The sequence below is a fragment of the Thalassophryne amazonica genome, chromosome 20, assembly GCF_902500255.1.
Source record: "Thalassophryne amazonica chromosome 20, fThaAma1.1, whole genome shotgun sequence".
NCBI lineage: Eukaryota > Metazoa > Chordata > Actinopteri > Batrachoidiformes > Batrachoididae > Thalassophryne > Thalassophryne amazonica.
In genome coordinates this window covers 29,136,679-29,155,095 of record NC_047122.1, presented here as the reverse complement: position 1 = coordinate 29,155,095, position 18,417 = coordinate 29,136,679, and the positions used below count along the sequence as shown (strand labels likewise).

General features: G+C 41.6%; 1 protein-coding gene across 2 annotated transcripts in view; it reads right to left on the bottom strand.

Moving 5' to 3' along the window:
• The window catches only part of myo1g (myosin IG), a 126,053-nt gene that overhangs the window by 60,640 nt on the left and 46,996 nt on the right, over nucleotides 1–18,417 (bottom strand). For both annotated transcript variants that reach the window (XR_004558047.1, XM_034160512.1), the window contains exons 18-20: nucleotides 15,721–15,865; nucleotides 4,873–4,977; nucleotides 1,173–1,286 (exon numbers count right to left, since the gene is read on the bottom strand). Coding sequence is in view for 1 of the 2 variants with exons in the window: in XM_034160512.1 (XP_034016403.1) it covers nucleotides 1,173–1,286; nucleotides 4,873–4,977; nucleotides 15,721–15,865 (364 nt within the window). In the remaining variant the exon portion in view is untranslated. The remainder of the gene's footprint in view (nucleotides 1–1,172; nucleotides 1,287–4,872; nucleotides 4,978–15,720; nucleotides 15,866–18,417) is intronic.

Here is an 18,417-nt window from a genome sequence, read left to right as displayed (position 1 = left end):
ATAAGCAAGTCTAGGAATGCGACCATGTGCCATCACACATCAGCGTGCACAGGGAACAGACTCTGAACTTTGTGATCTGATTACGAGCCATGAGAGACAGCAGTGTGTCCCGCTGTATGTCAGAAAACGTGAGTGCCGTTTGCTTTTCATGAACCGTTTTTAGAACGGAGCGCACTTCCACAGAGGCAGAAAATAGCAGCTTTGGCTACATATGTGGCAGTAATACAACTGTAAAAACCTCATGATACAAGCACGTGATGTGTTCTGCACAACCAGCAGGAGTGAACTGAAAAATTGTTGAATAGCGGCAAGGGCTACACGCATACATTAAAAGCAAACATACGCAGCAGCAAGTAAACCTATGAATGCAACGACATGCGATTACGCAGGAAAAACACTGAGTGCGTGTGCATGTTGGACGTACTATAAATGAAAACACAACACAACTCCATGTTTGCTCCGGTGTGAAAGGGACTTATGGGGGAAACTAAAACCTGGCAGTAAACCACTACTTGTTGCCAGTGACAAATTAAAAATGTCATTAATGGTATCTGGTAGCATGGGGAGGTACGAGGACATGTGCGCACTTTTTAAAGCAGCTGATTGTTGCCTTTCATGTCCAGCAGACATTCAGCAAAACCTTTGTGTGAAATATGTGCAGATTTTATCCATAATTCTTCTCAATAAGATCTCTGGTGACTTACGTTTGTCCATCACTGTCTTTCTGTTTCCATTTTAGGTCTTCTTTTTATTTTGTGATTTTCAGTCACAGTTTTAAGTCTGCCCTGTTTCTTCATATCTGTAGCAGTGCCCTTTAACCCTTGAGTGGTATGTTGGGAAACTGAGTTTGGCCACTTGTTGCAACTTTTACCCACATGGTTCAACATTCTAATTTTATTTATTTATTTTTTTCACAGAAATTTTGATCATATTGAGCAACATAAGACTGTGAAGCCTTTATTTGAGTGCTATGGAACAAAATTATAGCCGTGCCAAAAAAAACCCTGATTTAAATCATTATTATCAATGTTTTTATTATTATTAAATCATCATTACTACTTTAAGCAAGCAGTTTTCTGACATTTATTTCATGGACAGGAAGTCATGTTTGTGTGTTTTTGTGCCTCTGACATTTTGTGTGTTTGTGCACGTTTGCAGAGGTGAGTACTCACGGCGTCTAAGGGAAGCTTCTTTAACACCTTGTACTGTTTCTTTGGCTCCAATTTGTAGACATGTTTGTCTGTGATGAGCAGGCCGCGGTCTGTGCTTTTGTTGAATCGATTCACCTGCAAGAACAGAGGAAACAAAACAAGCGAGAAAAGGACGATGCTTATTCAGTGTCGGTTCTGAGAATCTTTCTGTCACCAGATGTGAGTTAACAGAGCTGTGATAATCCCGGAGCTCCACCAGAAAAACAGTGGTGGGGCTACAAGCTGGAAACAAACAAGCGCTAGCACATTTAATGTCTGAGATCGATTTTGGTCATAATCATAAAACCAAACCTGTCTACTTTTAAATATAAGTAAAAGCTGTGCAGAGAATTTAGTGGAGCCTGATTTAAATAATCCTTAATGATGAAAATATGACCACTATTATCCAAGGAGAGCAGATAAGACAGAGTTCAGCATGAGGTAAAATAATATCCTCTGCTTTAGCTCAATTCATATCAAGCAGATCAGGTTTGGTTTTTGTTGTTGTTGTTGTTTTAAGCACAGTGCAGCAAACCTCCAGCCACTAAGTCCGTTGGTTCTGGACTGCTGGCCACTCAGGCAGAACTGAGTTATATCCATATCACCTGTTTGTAACCTGCTACCTGATGTTACCTGGACTTCTCTTTAGACTGGTGCACTTTCTGGGATCTTTAGCAATAGTCAGGAAAGTTTGCCACAGAGCGTTGCAACCGATGCTTCCTCACAATGCATTTCATTTAACACAAAGAGCCCTATCTTGATTATCTATGGCGTACTGTCAAAAGTGCATAATGCAAACGCATTTGAGCCATTTCCTACTCCCCTTGGCTGTTTAGACAGCACTGAGCACAAGGTACTCATAAGGTGCAGAGCACAAAGAGGTTGCATGTGGTCATTTAAAGTGGATATGACACCTAAAAATTTAGGTAAAACTGATATAAATATCAAAAATATACATACAGTATAGTAAGTTCAAAGTGGTTTTAATCATTATCACTGACAAAGTTTGTACAACTTCTCAAAAGTGTGTTTCTTGGAAAGCGCGATGGCAGCATTCCATCAGCGGTCACGTGATGCTGTGACGTCACAGCGTGTAGAGTCCCATCTTTGTCTGTTCAATTGACAACAGGAACAGATAAACCTCAGCAAGGACAGTGACGAGATGGAGAACTTTTCTGACTCCTCTTCAAGTGTGGATTGTTTCTGTGAGGAAATCGAGACTGACTCGGATCCTGAGGATGTCGCAGCAGTGATTAGACCCTACAGATTCGAGCCGTATCTTTCAGACAAACATTCAAACCAGGAGCATTCTGACCTCAAAAATAATGCCGATGGTGCTTATGGCGGAGCCAAAGTAGAGGCAAGAGACGTGCCAATTCCGATGGATTTTGAAAGGCTGCAGAATACAGAATGGTAAGGGAGGCTTTGATTTTTGTTGCTGCTGTTTATAACACTTTAATTATAGCATTTTCGATTCTAGCGTCTGTTTACCACCTTTGTTATTTTTCCAGACCCGCGATAGTGTAGCTACTACTTGCAGACCACCGTCATTACCTTCGGGTTTTTGCCGAGACATACAAAATTCTACAAACCCACCTCCAATCTCCGCTGTTTCTGTAATGTAGCAGATTTTCTACCCTTCATAGGCTTTGCCGTGGGCATCGATGTGCCGTGGGGAAAGATGCTTGGAACAGCCCCCGGCAACAAAACCTTCTTGTGACGTACATTTATCCCAAGCTGCTCCTTCGAAGCTGGGACGGCGTCGAAACACCCATCTTCAAAATGTGCACAGCACAACAAAGAATACGCGGTCGACCTCCATAAAGTCCCCTTCATCAGACCTGATCTTGTACGACGAACTTGTTGAACCCACTTTTCGCGGAGATTTTCATCCTGTGGAAACTGGAAAAGGCTAAAACCTTTCGCCCTTGTGTTTGTGCAATATGCTGAGACACACTGGTCAGGCATATCGACAAACAAATCCCTGAGAGCTGTGTTTAATCAAAGTTTCTGCCGCTAAAAAAAGTGTAAACAACGGCCGCCAAGCGTGCAAGCCGATATGGTCTACAGGCAGTGAGATATTTCCAGTTTCGTGCTTAGTGGGAAGCTGGTCACGGGGCGTACAGATTTTTCAGTGGCGGGACGTTTAAATGTTGTATATAACGGGAGAACCGCGTCCATCCATCCATTTTCTTTATCCGGAGTCGGGTCGCGGGGGCAGCAGCTCAAGCAAAGCCACCCAGACCTCCCGATCCACACACACCTCCCCCAGCTCCTCCGGGGGAACCCCAAGGCATTCCCAAGCCGGCCGAGAGATGTAGTCCCTCCAGCGTGTCCTGGGTCTTCCCCGGGGCCTCCTCCCAGTGGGACGTGCCTGGAACACCTCTCCAGCGAGGCGTCCAGGGGGCATCCGGAAAAGATGCCCGAGCCACCTCAACTGACTCCTTTCGACGTGGAGGAGCAGGGGCTCGACTCCGAGCTCCTCCCGAGTGAGCAGAGGAGGAGAACCGCTTCTATTTTCTCAAAAGGCTTAGGATGACCAAATTATATAACCTTTGTTACATGTAATAAGACTACGTTGTCTTTAAGTGTCATATCCACTTTAAAGAGGCATGGTTATGTTTTGGGCGTGACATAAAATCAACCAACCTGTGCTCTGAGCTTTTCTGTTCCATTTACCTTCTCTGTCAGGACATGTGTGCACATTTACTGCATGAGATTTACAAGTGTAGACATTTAGTGCAACAGATTTTAATGTGTGCACATTTGGTGCATGCCAGTTCCATTGTTGCCCCTGTTCATACAGAGACAGCAGTATGCACTACTCACTGCATATTCATTCACATTAATTTTTGAGTCGAATAAGACCTGTTATGGATCGGGGAGGCCTGGAACCTATCTCAGCTGTCATCGTAGAAGAAGCAAGGTACACCCTGGACAGATCGCACAGCTTACTCATTGCATAGCTGATGGCATATAGTAGGTACTTTCCAGAAATACTTCCAAAAGTCACATGTAGAAGCTAAAAATGCTTCTGAAGAAAAACTTCGTCAAACTGGAATCCACTTTTCCCCACATAGAAAGCTGTTCGACCTGTTAAACAGCTGCAAATACTGACAGCGCCGCTAGATGCAGAGCAAGGGGGGGGGGGGGGTTTGGGGAGGAGTGGCTGAGGATGTAAGCTATGCTTATGACCTGACATGTTGTACAAACGTTACATCTCGTGGAAGAAGAATCATTCATAGCACCTTTAAAGAAGTTGGAGGCTGAATCTTTGAAACAGTCTAACGGTCTTATCGCATACAGACAACCTGTCTAAATTATCGTTGAAGGCTTGGACTTGATCCAATACATGCAAACTCTAAGTCAAAAATCTCAAACACTCTAAATTCCAGCAGATATTCCTTTAAAATGAGATTTTAAATGTTCTGAAAACCTTCGAAAGTAATTAACAGTCGAGTTTCTCCTCATCAATTTCATCTCAGCATGATTCTTTGTTGGTGAGCTGTATTCATTGTTTGAAATCTTGACAAAGGAGTCAAAAGAAAAAGTGCTGAATGAAGGATTGAGGGGGTGGAATGTGAAACTGAACAAGGGTGAAAAAACAAGAAAATCCCAAAGCTAAAACGAAGTGGTGAAGTACACAAACTAACACAGATATCTGTATTACAGAGTACTCTACCTTCCTACAGAATCCAGAGAAGAGAACCTGACTGTATTCATCTTTGTTCCTCCAATCCTTTGAAACACGGATGAAGCTGGAGCTGGTCTGAGGGCAATCTCGTACCTGTGGAAACCAATCATATTTGTTCAAGCCAGCTGAAGTCATCAGCAACAGTATAGAGTCATAAAACCCGTGACGACTGCTTTTAGTCGAACATTGTTTAACCAAAATTCCTAAAGCAACAAATACAGGCTTGATGCAGCTGTTACCAGAAACAATGCTGGTGGTGCAGAAAGTAGGTACAACAAATTGATTAAACACACATTAAAAAAGCCAACTGCATTGATTAGTACTGATAAGTAAGAGATACAGTGCATCCGGAAAGTATTCAGAGTGCTTCACTTTTGTTATATTACAGGCTTATTCCAAAATAGATGAAATTTTTTTTTTCCTCACAATTCTACACACAATACCCCATAATGACAATGTGAAAAAAGTTCTTTGACATTTGCGCAAATTTATTAAAAATAAAAAAAAACAACTAAGAGATCACATGTACATATGTATTCACAGCCTTTGTCACGAAGCTCAGAATTGAGCTCAGGTACATCTTGTTTCTACTGATGATCCTTGAGATATTTCTACAGCTTAATTGGAGTCCACCTGGGGTAAATTCAGTTGATGTGACGTGATTTGGAAAGGCACACACCCATCTACATATAAGGTCTCACAGTTGGTAGTGCATGTCAGAGCACAAACCAAGCATGAAGTCAATGGAATTGTCTGTAGACCTCCGAGACAGGATTGTCTCAAGGCACAAATCAGGAGAAGGGTACAGAAACATTTCTGCTGCTTTGAAGGTCCTAATGAGCACAGTGGCCTCCATCATCCATAAATGCAAGGAGTTCAGATCCACCAGGTCTGTTTCTAGAGCTGGCTGGCTGTCTAAACTGAACGATCAGGGGACAAGGGCCTGGTGACTAAGAACCTGATGGTCACTCTGTGAATGTCCTTGAGTGTCCCAGCTGCAAAGAGGAATGTGCAAAACAGGCCAAAGATTGGTGCGCCAAGCTTGTGGCATCATATTCAAGAAGACTTGAAGCTGTAATTGCTGCCAAAGATGCATCAACAAATTATTGAGCAAAGGATGTGAATACTTACTGTATGTACATGTGATTTCTTAATTGTTTTTAAAAATAAATTTTCACAAATTACAAAAAAAAAAAATCATGTTGTCATTATGGGGTGTTGTGAGTAGAATTTTGAGGGAAAAAAACAAATTTATTCCATTTTGGAGTAAGGCTGTAACATAAGAAAATGTGGAAAAAGTGAGGCGCTGTGAATACTTTCTGGATTCCCTGTACAAAATTATTGTTCATGCAGGGCAACATGTGTCAGAGGCAAGAGGTTGCAGGTCATTGCTCCAGTTTAACACTACAGCAGCTGCATGCTCTGCAGAAACAAGAGGCTGAAACAAGGAAAATCTCCTCCCAGCTCTGGAAAAAAATTCTGCACTGAATGACCTCATGATCTAAGTAAGGTCATCTGTCACTGAGTAGGTGCTTAGAATCAAAATTTTGTGAGCTGAGCTCAAGTAACATGAACCAAAAATGATTTTGCACTCAATGACCTACTGATCTACTTAATATGCAATTGAGGTCACCTTTGCTATGGTGATTTTGCCCCCCCACTTGGATGACCCATGTGGCAAGTTTGGTAGGTTTGGGCCCATGGGCCGTAGAGATATATTGGCAAATGTTCGGATGGACAGACGATGTTCTTGCCTCAATAGCATAGAGTTAATGTGTTCGGGCAGGCAAGAGATACAAATGCATGTGTTGTTTCAGAGCCACAAGCCTTTCCAACAAAAATAGACCAGCCACATAAAAATAGTCCAGTAGAGAAAAGTCAAATGCAAGTCACACACCTCTTGGAACCACTGAAATAAACAATGAGGAACAACACAGGCTTCTGTGTTGGAATTACAGCGGAGTACATCATGCTTCAGTGACTCAAGAGCAAAATCTGAGTGTTTAAGAAGGAAGGCATTTCTGATCAAATCAGTGTTGACTGATCCTAAATGACCCCGTCTCGCTTTCATGGATAAGCATCCCAGAAGGTCATGGTTTGAAATCCTGACGCCAGGACATCCACAATGAATATTCCATTGTTGTGCCAGGGTCTTAGTTTAGGACCCCTTCACACATAGTACGAATGTGGCCAAATTGTGCATGAAGTGCACATGGAACAGGAATCGTATGCAATACGTGTAAAATCATAGCTGCCTCCAACGCCTCGTACACCTGTTGCTACAACTATTTGCGCGCACCAGTGGCTGAAAGACAGAGTGTGCCCTGTGAGAGCCCATTCGATCCCTCTCACGGCAGGTGTCGGCCAAATTCCAGGTGACACATACGAACATCTAACACCGCTCGCTTGGCACTTAGAAAATGTGTGGCCATTCGCACTGTCAGCATGAAAACAGTCAGCAGACAATCACAAGCTGGCAGTGAAATTTGTCTAAGTGCCCCCACGAGTGTGGCTTTGCAAACAGCAACACACATGTGGTCTGTATGTGTATCGCGTGTGCATACTTGCATAAAATGCTGATATATATGCTACACAGACATGACCACATGGGGCAGGTCAGAGCGCACACAGCACGGGAAGGTGTCTGTCAGATGCTGACCACAGACTCACTGACAGCTCACATAACACAGACACAGTGACACGTTGGTGTGTGCACTAAACTGACAGGGGTGTGGTCGCCGACAGGAGCGGCTGCGGAGATCTGTGGTTCTGGATGTCTCAGCTGGAGAATACATACCATGTTTGACAGGCTAGAGAAACGGACCGTCACTTCATGTGGACACGCAGCAGGCGATCTGAATGTCACATCTGTCTGACAGGACATGCGTGCCCTGTGGGCGGCGTGCCGCAGGACCATATGACAAGCCAACAGTGCGACAAATACGCCACTTTCAGTCACATATCAGCAGAAATACGCCGTAACAAACACAGTTTGGTCAGTTATCACAGCACTTTCTTCTCTTTTTTTAAAACATACATTTATCTTCTTGTGGATTTTAGCCATGTTATGCTCCTGTTATAAGACAGTGATTGTAGTGCAGTGGTAGAGTTTCCGTCTGGTAATCACAGCTTGTAGGTTCGGATTCCGTGAGTGACATTTATTTTTTATTTAACCAGGGTGGTGCACCACATCCCAGCTGCTCGCACTGTGTTCCTGCTCGCATGATACCATCACGTGCACAATACTGTCGCAGCGGAATCATGCACACCTGCCCATCGGCTCGATGTTTTTGGCATTCGCTCATACGAGCTGTTCCGCTGTAATTCTCCCTGATTTGTACTTATTTGTACTATGTGTGAAGGGGCCCTTAACCATGGCAGGACTTTGAAGATGCTCAAAAACTTGGTTTTCCCACTGTAAACTTTAGAGATTAGATTACATTACATTACATTAGAAAGAATTTTATTAATCCCTTGGGAAGACTCCCTCGGGGTAATTGAGGTTCCAGCAGCATTGTATAGCAGCACACCAGGTAAGAAGCACACAGAGTATCAAAAGTGAAAGTTTAAAAAAAAAATTGCTAATATAAATATAAATACTAGACATACTGATCAATACTAGTTTACTGGCTACTACTGTTCCTCTCATTCCTGACCTCTGTCTTCCTGTTACTTGTCCCCCTGAGTGAGGAGTTGTACAGTCTGATGGCCTGAGAGACAAAGGAGTTTTTCAGTCTGTTGTTCCTGTACTTGTGAAGGAGCAGTCTGTGGCTGAAGAGGCTCCTCTGGTTGCTGATGACGGAGTCCAGAGGGTGACCGGCATCGTCCATAATGTCCAGCAGTTTGACATACTGTATGACAATACAGGCTCCACAAAAATGTTAGGGATTACCAAAGTAACACACAGTACTCCACGAAAAAAAAAAAAAAGAATTACAGAACATCTTGAAAATCCTGCCACTGTTAAAGCAAGACCACGGCACAATGACGGAATATGCCGGTTAACTATGGACACCTGACCGGATCCTCTAAGGTTTTCCAAAGTATAGACAAGCTTTCAGACAAGGTTTCAGGGTGTTTATCTTTGAAAGTGGAAATGGGACTATAACCAGCCACTGTTGAACTGGAACTTGACAATGAGCGACTGCAGGTCTGCTTTCAACATCAAGCTCTTGGCACATCCACAAACTGGGATCATCCCTGCAGCTTTTAACCCATGTGGGTCCTGTGAAATCAGCTATACGCAGAAATCATTTCAAGGACGAATGTAATGAGCTGTACTGACAGATACCCCAAAAGCTCATTTAAAAACTGCAATTAAATAACTTTTTGTCCTTTTTTCCACACTTTCACTCTCCTGTCCTTCCCTGCTCCACTTTCTCATATTGTCTACTTGCACTTCAAACAGCTTTGATTGTGTAGAACTCATGATTCTGGCCAACTGCATGCTGCATTACAGAAATGTATGTGCAGGTCTTGTTGGAATTAAGTAAAATAACACATAGCTGGAGCTGGAGGTGACTAATAAGTCATGGATCGTCTGCTGAACTAACGAGGGATGACTCAGGATTGTGTAGCAGTCATGTTCCCCAAGGAAGTCTTTCATGCCTCTGGCCATCAAACATCCTCAGATTAGCTGCTAAATGAGCCGAGTGTGAGATTCATTAAAGAAAGGCTGTGTTCAAAAGCAACATTCTCCTTTAGTCATGCTGTCGACCTCAAAGCCAAACGCACTATGGATCCACAACAACAGAAGATTTTCTGTGTTGTTATACTCTACATGTGACTCAACTCTTGTTTTCCATGCAAAATTCAGAGAAAAAGGAATTATGCCATTATGTTCAGATTCCTTCTGGATTTTCCCACTAATATTAACTGATATAATTATATCGCACAGTAATTAAGGTCCTCGTGGATTAGCTCATAAATATGTTGCAAAAAAATAAAAGCAAGCTAATTAAATCCATCATGCCCGAGGCTATTGGCTAGTTATCCAAATACAACCCCTGGCAATAATTATGGAATCACCGGCCTCGGAGGATGTTCATTTAGTTGTTTAATTTTGTAGAAAAAAAAGCAGATCACAGACATGACACAAAACTAAAGTCATTTCAAATGGCAACTTTCTGGCTTTAAGAAACACTATAAGAAATCAAGAAAAAAAAATTGTGGCAGTCAGTAACGGTTACATTTTTAGACCAAGCAGAGGGATAAAAATATGGACTCACTCAATTTTGAGGAATAAATTATGGAATCATCCTGTAAATTTTCATCCTCAAAACTAACACCTGCATCAAATCAGATCTGCTCGTTAGTCTGTATCTAAAAAGGACTGATCACACCTTGGAGAACTGTTGCACCAAGTGGACTGACATGAATCATGGCTCCAACACGAGAGATGTCAATTGAAACAAAGGAGAGGATTATCAAACTCTTAAAAGAGGGTAAATCATCACGCAATGTTGCAAATGATGTTGGTTGTTCACAGTCAGCTGTGTCTAAACTCTGGACCAAATACAAACAACATGGGAAGGTTGTTAAAGGCAAACATACTGGTAGACCAAGGAAGACATCAAAGCGTCAAGACAGAAAACTTAAAGCACAACAAAACAAATGAGGAACAAATGGGAGGAAACTGGAGTCAACGTCTGTGACCGAACTGTAAGAAACCGCCTAAAGGAAATGGGATTTACATACAGAAAAGCTAAACGAAAGCCATCATTAACACCTAAACAGAAAAAAACAAGGTTACAATGGGCTAAGGAAAAGCAATCGTGGACTGTGGATGACTGGATGAAAGTCATATTCAGTGATGAATCTCGAATCTGCATTGGGCAAGGTGATGATGCTGGAACTTTTGTTTGTTGCCGTTCCAATGAGATTTATAAAGATGACTGCCTGAAGAGAACATGTAAATTTCCACAGTCATTGATGATAATGGGGCTGCATGTCAGGTAAAGGCACTGGGGAGATGGCTGTCATTACATCATCAATAATGCACAAGTTTACGTTGATATTTTGGACACTTTTCTTATCCCATCAATTGAAAGGATGTTTGGGGATGATGAAATAATTTTTCAAGATGATAATGCATCTTGCCATAGAGCAAAAACTGTGAAAACATTCCTTGCAAAAAGACACATAGGGTCAATGTCATGGCCTGCAAATAGTCCGGATCTTAATCCAATTGAAAATCTTTGGTGGAAGTTGAAGAAAATGGTCCATGACAAGGCTCCAACCTGCAAAGCTGATCTGGCAACAGCAATCAAAGAAAGTTGGAGCCAGATTGATGAAGAGTACTGTTTGTCACTCATTAAGTCCATGCCTCAGAGACTGCAAGCTGTTATAAAAGCCAGAGGTGGTGCAACAAAATACTAGTGATGTGTTGGAGCGTTCTTTTGTTTTTCATGATTCCATAATTTTTTCCTCAGAATTGAGTGATTCCATATTTTTTTCCCTCTTCTTGGTCTAAAAAAGTAACCGTTACTGACTGCCACAATTTTTTTTCCTGATTTCTTATAGTGTTTCTTAAAGCCAGAAAGTTGCCTTTTGAAATGACTTTAGTTTTGTGTCATGTCTGTGATCTGCTTTTTTTCTACAAAATTAAACAACTGAATGAACATCCTCCGAGGCCGGTGATTCCATAATTTTTGCCAGGGGTTGTATAAACTCTACTAAAAACAAACTCATGTAGTTTGTAAGTCAAAGACCAGATATTGCAAATACAGTGCATTCAGAAAGTATTCAAAGTGCTTCACTTTTTCCACATTTTGTTATGTTACAGCCTTATTCCAAAGTTGATGAAATTAATTTTTTCCTCAAACTTTTACACACAATACCCCATAATGACAATGTGAAAATGTTTTTGGAGATTTTGCAAATTTATTCCAAATAAAATAAAATAAAATAAAAACCCTAAGAAATCACATGTTCATAAGGATTCACAGCCTTTGCCTTGAAGCTCAAAATTGAGTTCAGGTGCATCCTGTTTCCATTGACCGTCCTTGAGATGTTTCAACAGCTTAATTGGAGTTCACCTGGGGGAAATTTAGTTGATTGGGCATGATCTGGGAAGACATACACCTGAAGGACTCTGAGACCATGAGAAACAAAATTCTCTGGTCTGATAAGACAAAGATTGAGCTCTGTGGCGTGAATGCCAGGCGTTGTGTTTGGAGGAAACCAGGCACCATCCCTACAGTGAAGCATGGTGGTGGCAGCATCATGCTGTGGGGATGTTTTTCAGCAGCAGGAACTGAGAAACCCGTCAGGATGGAGTAAAAGATGAATGCAACAATGTACAGAGGCATCCTGGATGAAAACCTGCTCCAGAGCGCTCTTGACCTCAGACTGGGGCGACGGTTCATCTTTCAGCAGGAAAATAACCCTAAGCACACAGCCAAGATATCAAAGGAGTGGTTTCAGGACAACTCTGTGAATGTCCTTGAGTGGCCCAGCCAGAGTCCAGATCTGAATCTGATTGAAAATCTCTGGAGAGATCTGAAAATGGCTGTGCATCAAACGCTCCCCATCCAACCTGATGGAGCTTGACAGGTGGTGCAAAGAGGAATGGGCAAAACTGCCCAAAGATAGGTGCACAAAGCTTTTGGCATCATATTCAAGATGACTGTAATTGCTGCCAAAGGTGCATCAACAAAGTACAAAGGGTGTGAATAATTATGCATGTGCGATTTCTTAGTTTTTATTTCCAATGAATTTGCAAAAATCTAAAAAGCTTTTTCACATTGTCATTATGTGGTATTGTGTGTAGATTTTTGAGGAAAAAATGATTTTCATCCATTTTGGAATAAGGCTGTAACATAACAAAATGTGGAAAAAGTGAAGCAATGTGAATTCTTTCTGGATGCACAGTAGCTAGCTAGCAAACTAATGAAACAAGTCCACATAATACAGCCACAGCAGAAGCTAGCTTAAACACAAGCCTGATGAAAATACAAGCTAACTATCCATTTGCTTTGGATTTCCAAAAAAATGCATCCAAACTTTCCCACAATTCACTGATTCTTGGGACAACCACTGCCGCACAATAGTTTCCAGTAAAAAGACAAGAGCAATAGTAGGCACACAAGGTGCCCATTTGTTGAGTGATTCGCCCAAAATAATTGGTCTGGAAAGAAGGAAGGTGGTTCATAAAAGTAGTTTTCCTACTCCTCCATTGTGCAGCAACTCATCTGGGAAGAATAATGCAATTGAAATCAAGAGATCACACTACAGATTCCCACACAAAGAACCACAAAGACTCAGTTCTCCAAGCAAAACTCAAAAGTTTTCCTCATGGATCTCAGACAAAATCGCGCACTCAGGATGTTGTGATATTTCGCATCAACAATCTGTGGCTGTTGATGCGAAGCCACAGACTGTTGTCCCACCCACCCACCCTGTATCGTGCACCCACCCTGTATCGTGCACCCACCCTGTATCGTGCACCCACCCTGTATCGTGCACCCACCCTGTATCGTGCACCCACCCTGTATCGTGCACCCACCCTGTATCGTGCACCCACCCTGTGGAACAGTCTTCCTGCGACCGTGAGGCAGTCTGAGTCTGTGGACATTTTTAGGTCAAGACTCAAAACCTATTTTTATTCTCTTTCTTATGGGTAGTTTTTATTTTTATTTGTTTTATTCTTTTACTTCTGTTTTTATTTATGTATTTGAATTTTTTTTTTATTCATTTCGAATTATTTATTCAATTTTATGTTGACTTGTTTTATGTAAGGCATCTTGAGACGGCTTTTGCTGTGATTTGGCGCATTATAAGCTAATTAAATTAAATTTAATTAAATTAAATTAGTTAGTACAGCCAGGTTATCAACCAGCTAGCTTGACTAGTTGGCATAAAACTAGGCTTTAAAAAAGCCTGTTGAACAGAGCTAAGTATCCTAACCCAGCTCGTACAGCCAACTCACTAAGCAGCTAGCGTGGCTAGTTGGCCTAAAGCTAGCTTAAAAACAACCCCTGTTAAACATGTTTATGAGGTTTATGAGGATAATAATGTATGCTGCTAAAATTTCTTCATTGGCTATTTCCAAAATAGTGACTTTGTTAAATAATTTAGGCTTGCAGTTGTAACTTTAGCTATGTATATGTGATGATTAGCACCACTGTGACAAATGGACATCCTGTCCAGGATAAACCCCACCTCTCGCCTCCGTGACCCTTGACTGGAGTGAATGGGTGTAGAAAATGAATGAATAAATGAATGATTACCACCATCCTAGCACAGAGAGCAGGAAAATGTTCTGCTATGAACATACTACCTCATCAAGTTTCCATCCCTGGCCGTCTCAACCACATAGAACAAACACAGCTAATAATCTCTTTGAGCCTCTTCAGTCTGCCTTTAGGAAAAATCATTCAACGGAGACTGCACTGACAAAGATGGTGAATGATTTGTTGTTAAATGCTGACTCTGATTGTGCTTCTGTAATTTTGTTGTTGGCCCTCAGTGCTGTGTTTGATACAGTCAATCATTGTATTCTCATGGATAGATTACAAAAACAGTTCTGTATCTCGGGCAAGGTGATGATGTGGTTGAAATCTTTCTTGTTGAACAGATCTCAGTGTGTTCTGTTTAATAATGTTCTGTCTGAGCCTTGTGCAGTCAGGCATGAGGTTCCTCAAGGTTCTGTTTTGGGTCCACTGCTTTTCTCTCTTTATCTCGCACCACTTGGTCAATTATTACGTTCTTTTGGTTTTGGTTTTCACTGTTATGCAGATGATTTACAACTATATATGCCTGTAAATTGTGAAAATGGGTCTAACTTGTCCGAACTTGAGCTCTGTCTTTCGGCTCTCATGAGCTGGTTTTCAAAGAGTTTTTTGTTCCTTAACTCTGCAAAGACTGAAATGATGATCACTGCACCTCAGAATTTGCATCATTTATTTGAAAATGTTACTCTTTTTCTGGATGAATGTGTGGTTCATTGCAGTGAAAAAAATGAAAAATCTTGGTGTTATATTTGACCAGACTCTTGTGTTTGACAAACACATCAAGGAGGTGTCGAAGGTGTCCTTCTTTCATCTTAGAAGGATTGCTAAGATCAGCTCAGTCCTGTCTGACAGGGATGCAGAAGTCCTCATTCATGCCTTTGTGACATCTTGCTTAGACTATTGTAATGTGCTTCTGTCAGGACCCCTGAAGAAAAGCTTTCATGCCTTGTAGATGGTTCAAAATGCTGCTGCTCGTATCCTGACAGGAGCGGGGAAATACAAGCATATTACCCCAGTGCCGGCCTCTCTCCATTGAGTTCCTTGTCAGTTTTGGGCTGATTTTAAGGTGCTTTTATTAACTTATAAAATTGTAAATGGGCTTGCACCTTCTTATCTAAAGGATCTTGTAAGCACTTCTATACCTTCCCTCCACTGGAACTGGCCTTTTGGTTGTTCCTAAGGTCACCAAAGCTGTGGAAGGATCTTCCTGTGGACATTAGACTGGCAGGCTCTGTGGATGTTTTTAAAGCAAAGCTAAAGACCCACTTGTTTATTCTTTATGTTTCTTGAGTTATTTTGATTTATTTCAAGTAATTTTTGGTTTGTATCTGTTTGTTTTTATGTGCCTGTACAGCACATTGACAGAAAGCGCTTTATAAATAAAATTATTATTATTAAAATTGTTATCAGTTCCTAATGTGACAGTGGTGTTACAATAATGACATTTAAATGGAAAACAAACAAATTAATTTAGTATCAGTATCAGGCTGAGAGCTTGACCAAATGAAAGGAATAGATGTGTAATTATTCTGGGTGGTAGATGGGCATGAAAATATATATTGCTCGTACTCCGTGTAGGTTGTTATTAATGCATGTGGCTTACATTGGACAGGTAGTCCCTCTCCCAGGCTCTGCTGAAGCCCCAGTCTTTTCTGTCTCCGCTCAGACAGCTGAGCGCTGCCACTTTGGTCCGAACCTCCAACATGTCAGACGGAGGTATATTTTTCACGATCTGCCTCGCCCACCACCTGACACAAAGAATTAGAAGAAGAGAGAAAGTATGGGGTGCGTCAGAGGTGCAATAAATATGGATGCAGCCGGAGGCATAGTTTCAGGTTCGAGCCCACAAAGGACAAATGTAGATTTTATCTGCCAAATTACATCCCCAACTCTCCTACACATCTCCACTCCTCAGAATTCTTCAGTTTGAGCAAATTTTTTAACCCCCCCCCCCCCCCCCCCAAAAAAATAGTTTTTAAAGGAATATTTTCAAATCCTTCTACTGCCATGTTATTCTGTTGTTCTATAATACAGTTAAAAATGATTAGTCAAATATTACAGTCACTCAAAAATTGGTACGACTTTCATCATAAATTACTTAAGCAAGTTATCATGAAAAACTCCCAAAGTTTGACTTAAAAAATATTTGCTCCCTTTCTCTTTTATTTTAAATCAACTGGTCTAGACTGATTTTAAATGGTTCCCTGTGAAGGATGACTAAAATTGGATTTAATTGCTTTTAAAATGGTTCAAACATGTTATACACTAATTTAAGTCAGGTAGCATGTTATTATTATGTGTCACATTATTAAAACGATTATAAGTCAGCAGTAAAAATCTCCTAAAATTATTTTTGAAATGGATTTAAACTTCTGTGAATTAAGGGTAGATTACTTTCAATAGTTTTATAAGTACTTTTAAAATGGTTTTTATGCCACACATCAGTTGAAATGATTTTAGATGTCAGTAAACTATGGGGAAACTGGATTTAACAAGCTAAATATGAGAAACTGGTTTTTGACAGTGTTGTCAAAACCCAAATTAATATTGGATTTTGGATTGTTTGGTCAAAACAAGTAATATGAAGGTCTGACTAATTGTAAAACATGTTTTTTTACTATTTTATTATACATTAAACAGCTTAATGAAAAAGCAAAAATTGCTCATGGCTGCTTTATAGTGATTTGGAGCAGCCCAGTGGTGGAGCATGTGCTGGTACTGCACATCCTCACATCTGTCACACGATAGCCGGGCAGACCCAACCTCTAGAAAAAAAAAACATCTATCTACCATAGTCAGGTGGAATGTGGGCAACATCTAAAACTTTTCCTGTTGCTAATGGTAGTATCTTAGTGGGCCGCGACTCTTGGGGAGTAGTAGGAGACACAAAATAGCGACAAAACATGTGAATTAGCGACAATTTTCACTTGGAATCACACTGAAATGACAACACATTTGCAAATAAAGTGCTCAAGATAGCTGTGGGCTGCTATGATGCTGCTATTATGCTGTTATTATGTGAAAAGAGGCTGTTGTGTGGGCCGCTGAAGAGGAGGTACTGCTGGCCCACCACCATCAGATGGCGCCCTGCTTGGAATGCGGGCTTCAAGCACGAGAGGGCGCCGGAGCCACTGGGAGTGACAGCTGTCACTCTTCATCAGCACCAGCTGTCACTCCGTCAACTCATCACCATCTCCATAAAGGCCGGACTGCAACTCCACCTCCTCGCCAAGAAATCATCTACCGTACAGGTAATTCTCTGCTGAACTTTAATTCGAGCATTAGCCTGATCTCTTTTGCAGCCGTTTTCCTGGGACAGATACCCTGTCTGCTGAGTTGGTGTTTGGTGTGGACTGCGACGGCTTCGCCTCCCACCCCACCCAGATAAGTGGTTATCTCGGGAGCTGCACGAGTGTGTGATTCAGAGGTGGAGGTTCTCCCTCCTAACTTAACACAGACTGTGGGATTACTGAGTGTGCGTACTCACACTCATCAAACTGTTTCTGTTCTCTGCCAGCAGTACCGGGTCTGACTGCTGAAGACAGTGGCCACCTGGGGCGCAGGGCTTGGCAGCTCCGGTGTTCTTCAGATCCGTTGGTGGTGGAAGCTGTGTGGGTTCTGGCTCTTCTATCACCAGACGTCTTCTATCTTCGAGCCTGCCCACACGTCACCTTGTGTATGATTGACATTCCGCAATATTGTTATTGTCTGTACTTCGTTGTGCGCTTCACAACATTAAATTGTTACTTTTTGGCTTATCCATTGTCCGTTCATTTAACGCCCCCTGTTGTGGGTCCGTGTCACGACACCTTCCCAACAGAGGCTGTGGAAATACCCCAGACTGTAGCCATTGAAGGCAAAGCCCTGTAATTAATGAATTAAAAAAAACAGCCTAGCGGAAGACATAAAAAATGAGAAAAAAATTAATGTTTTGTGTGGTGACTCACTGATTTACAGAATGATGACCATACAGTATATGAAATTGCAGAGGATAATACAATAAAGCATTAAAATGATTCAGTCTGCATATTTGCTTGCCTATGTATAAAGCACCAAATGACCAACAATGCTGCCTCAAGGTGCTTCATACGGTTAAGGTCTAACCTTACCAACCCCTTGAGCAAGAACATAGGTGACAGTGGTAAGGAAAAACTCCCTCTAGTGTGTTTGAGGAAAAATCCATTAAACCTAGATCCATTGGATCTAGGATTTTTCCTCAAGGAAAAAATAAAAGAATAAATGCTTCCTGTTTGGTGGACTTGCTCGGCCACTTTCAGAAGTGCTTTCCCTCTCCGATCAT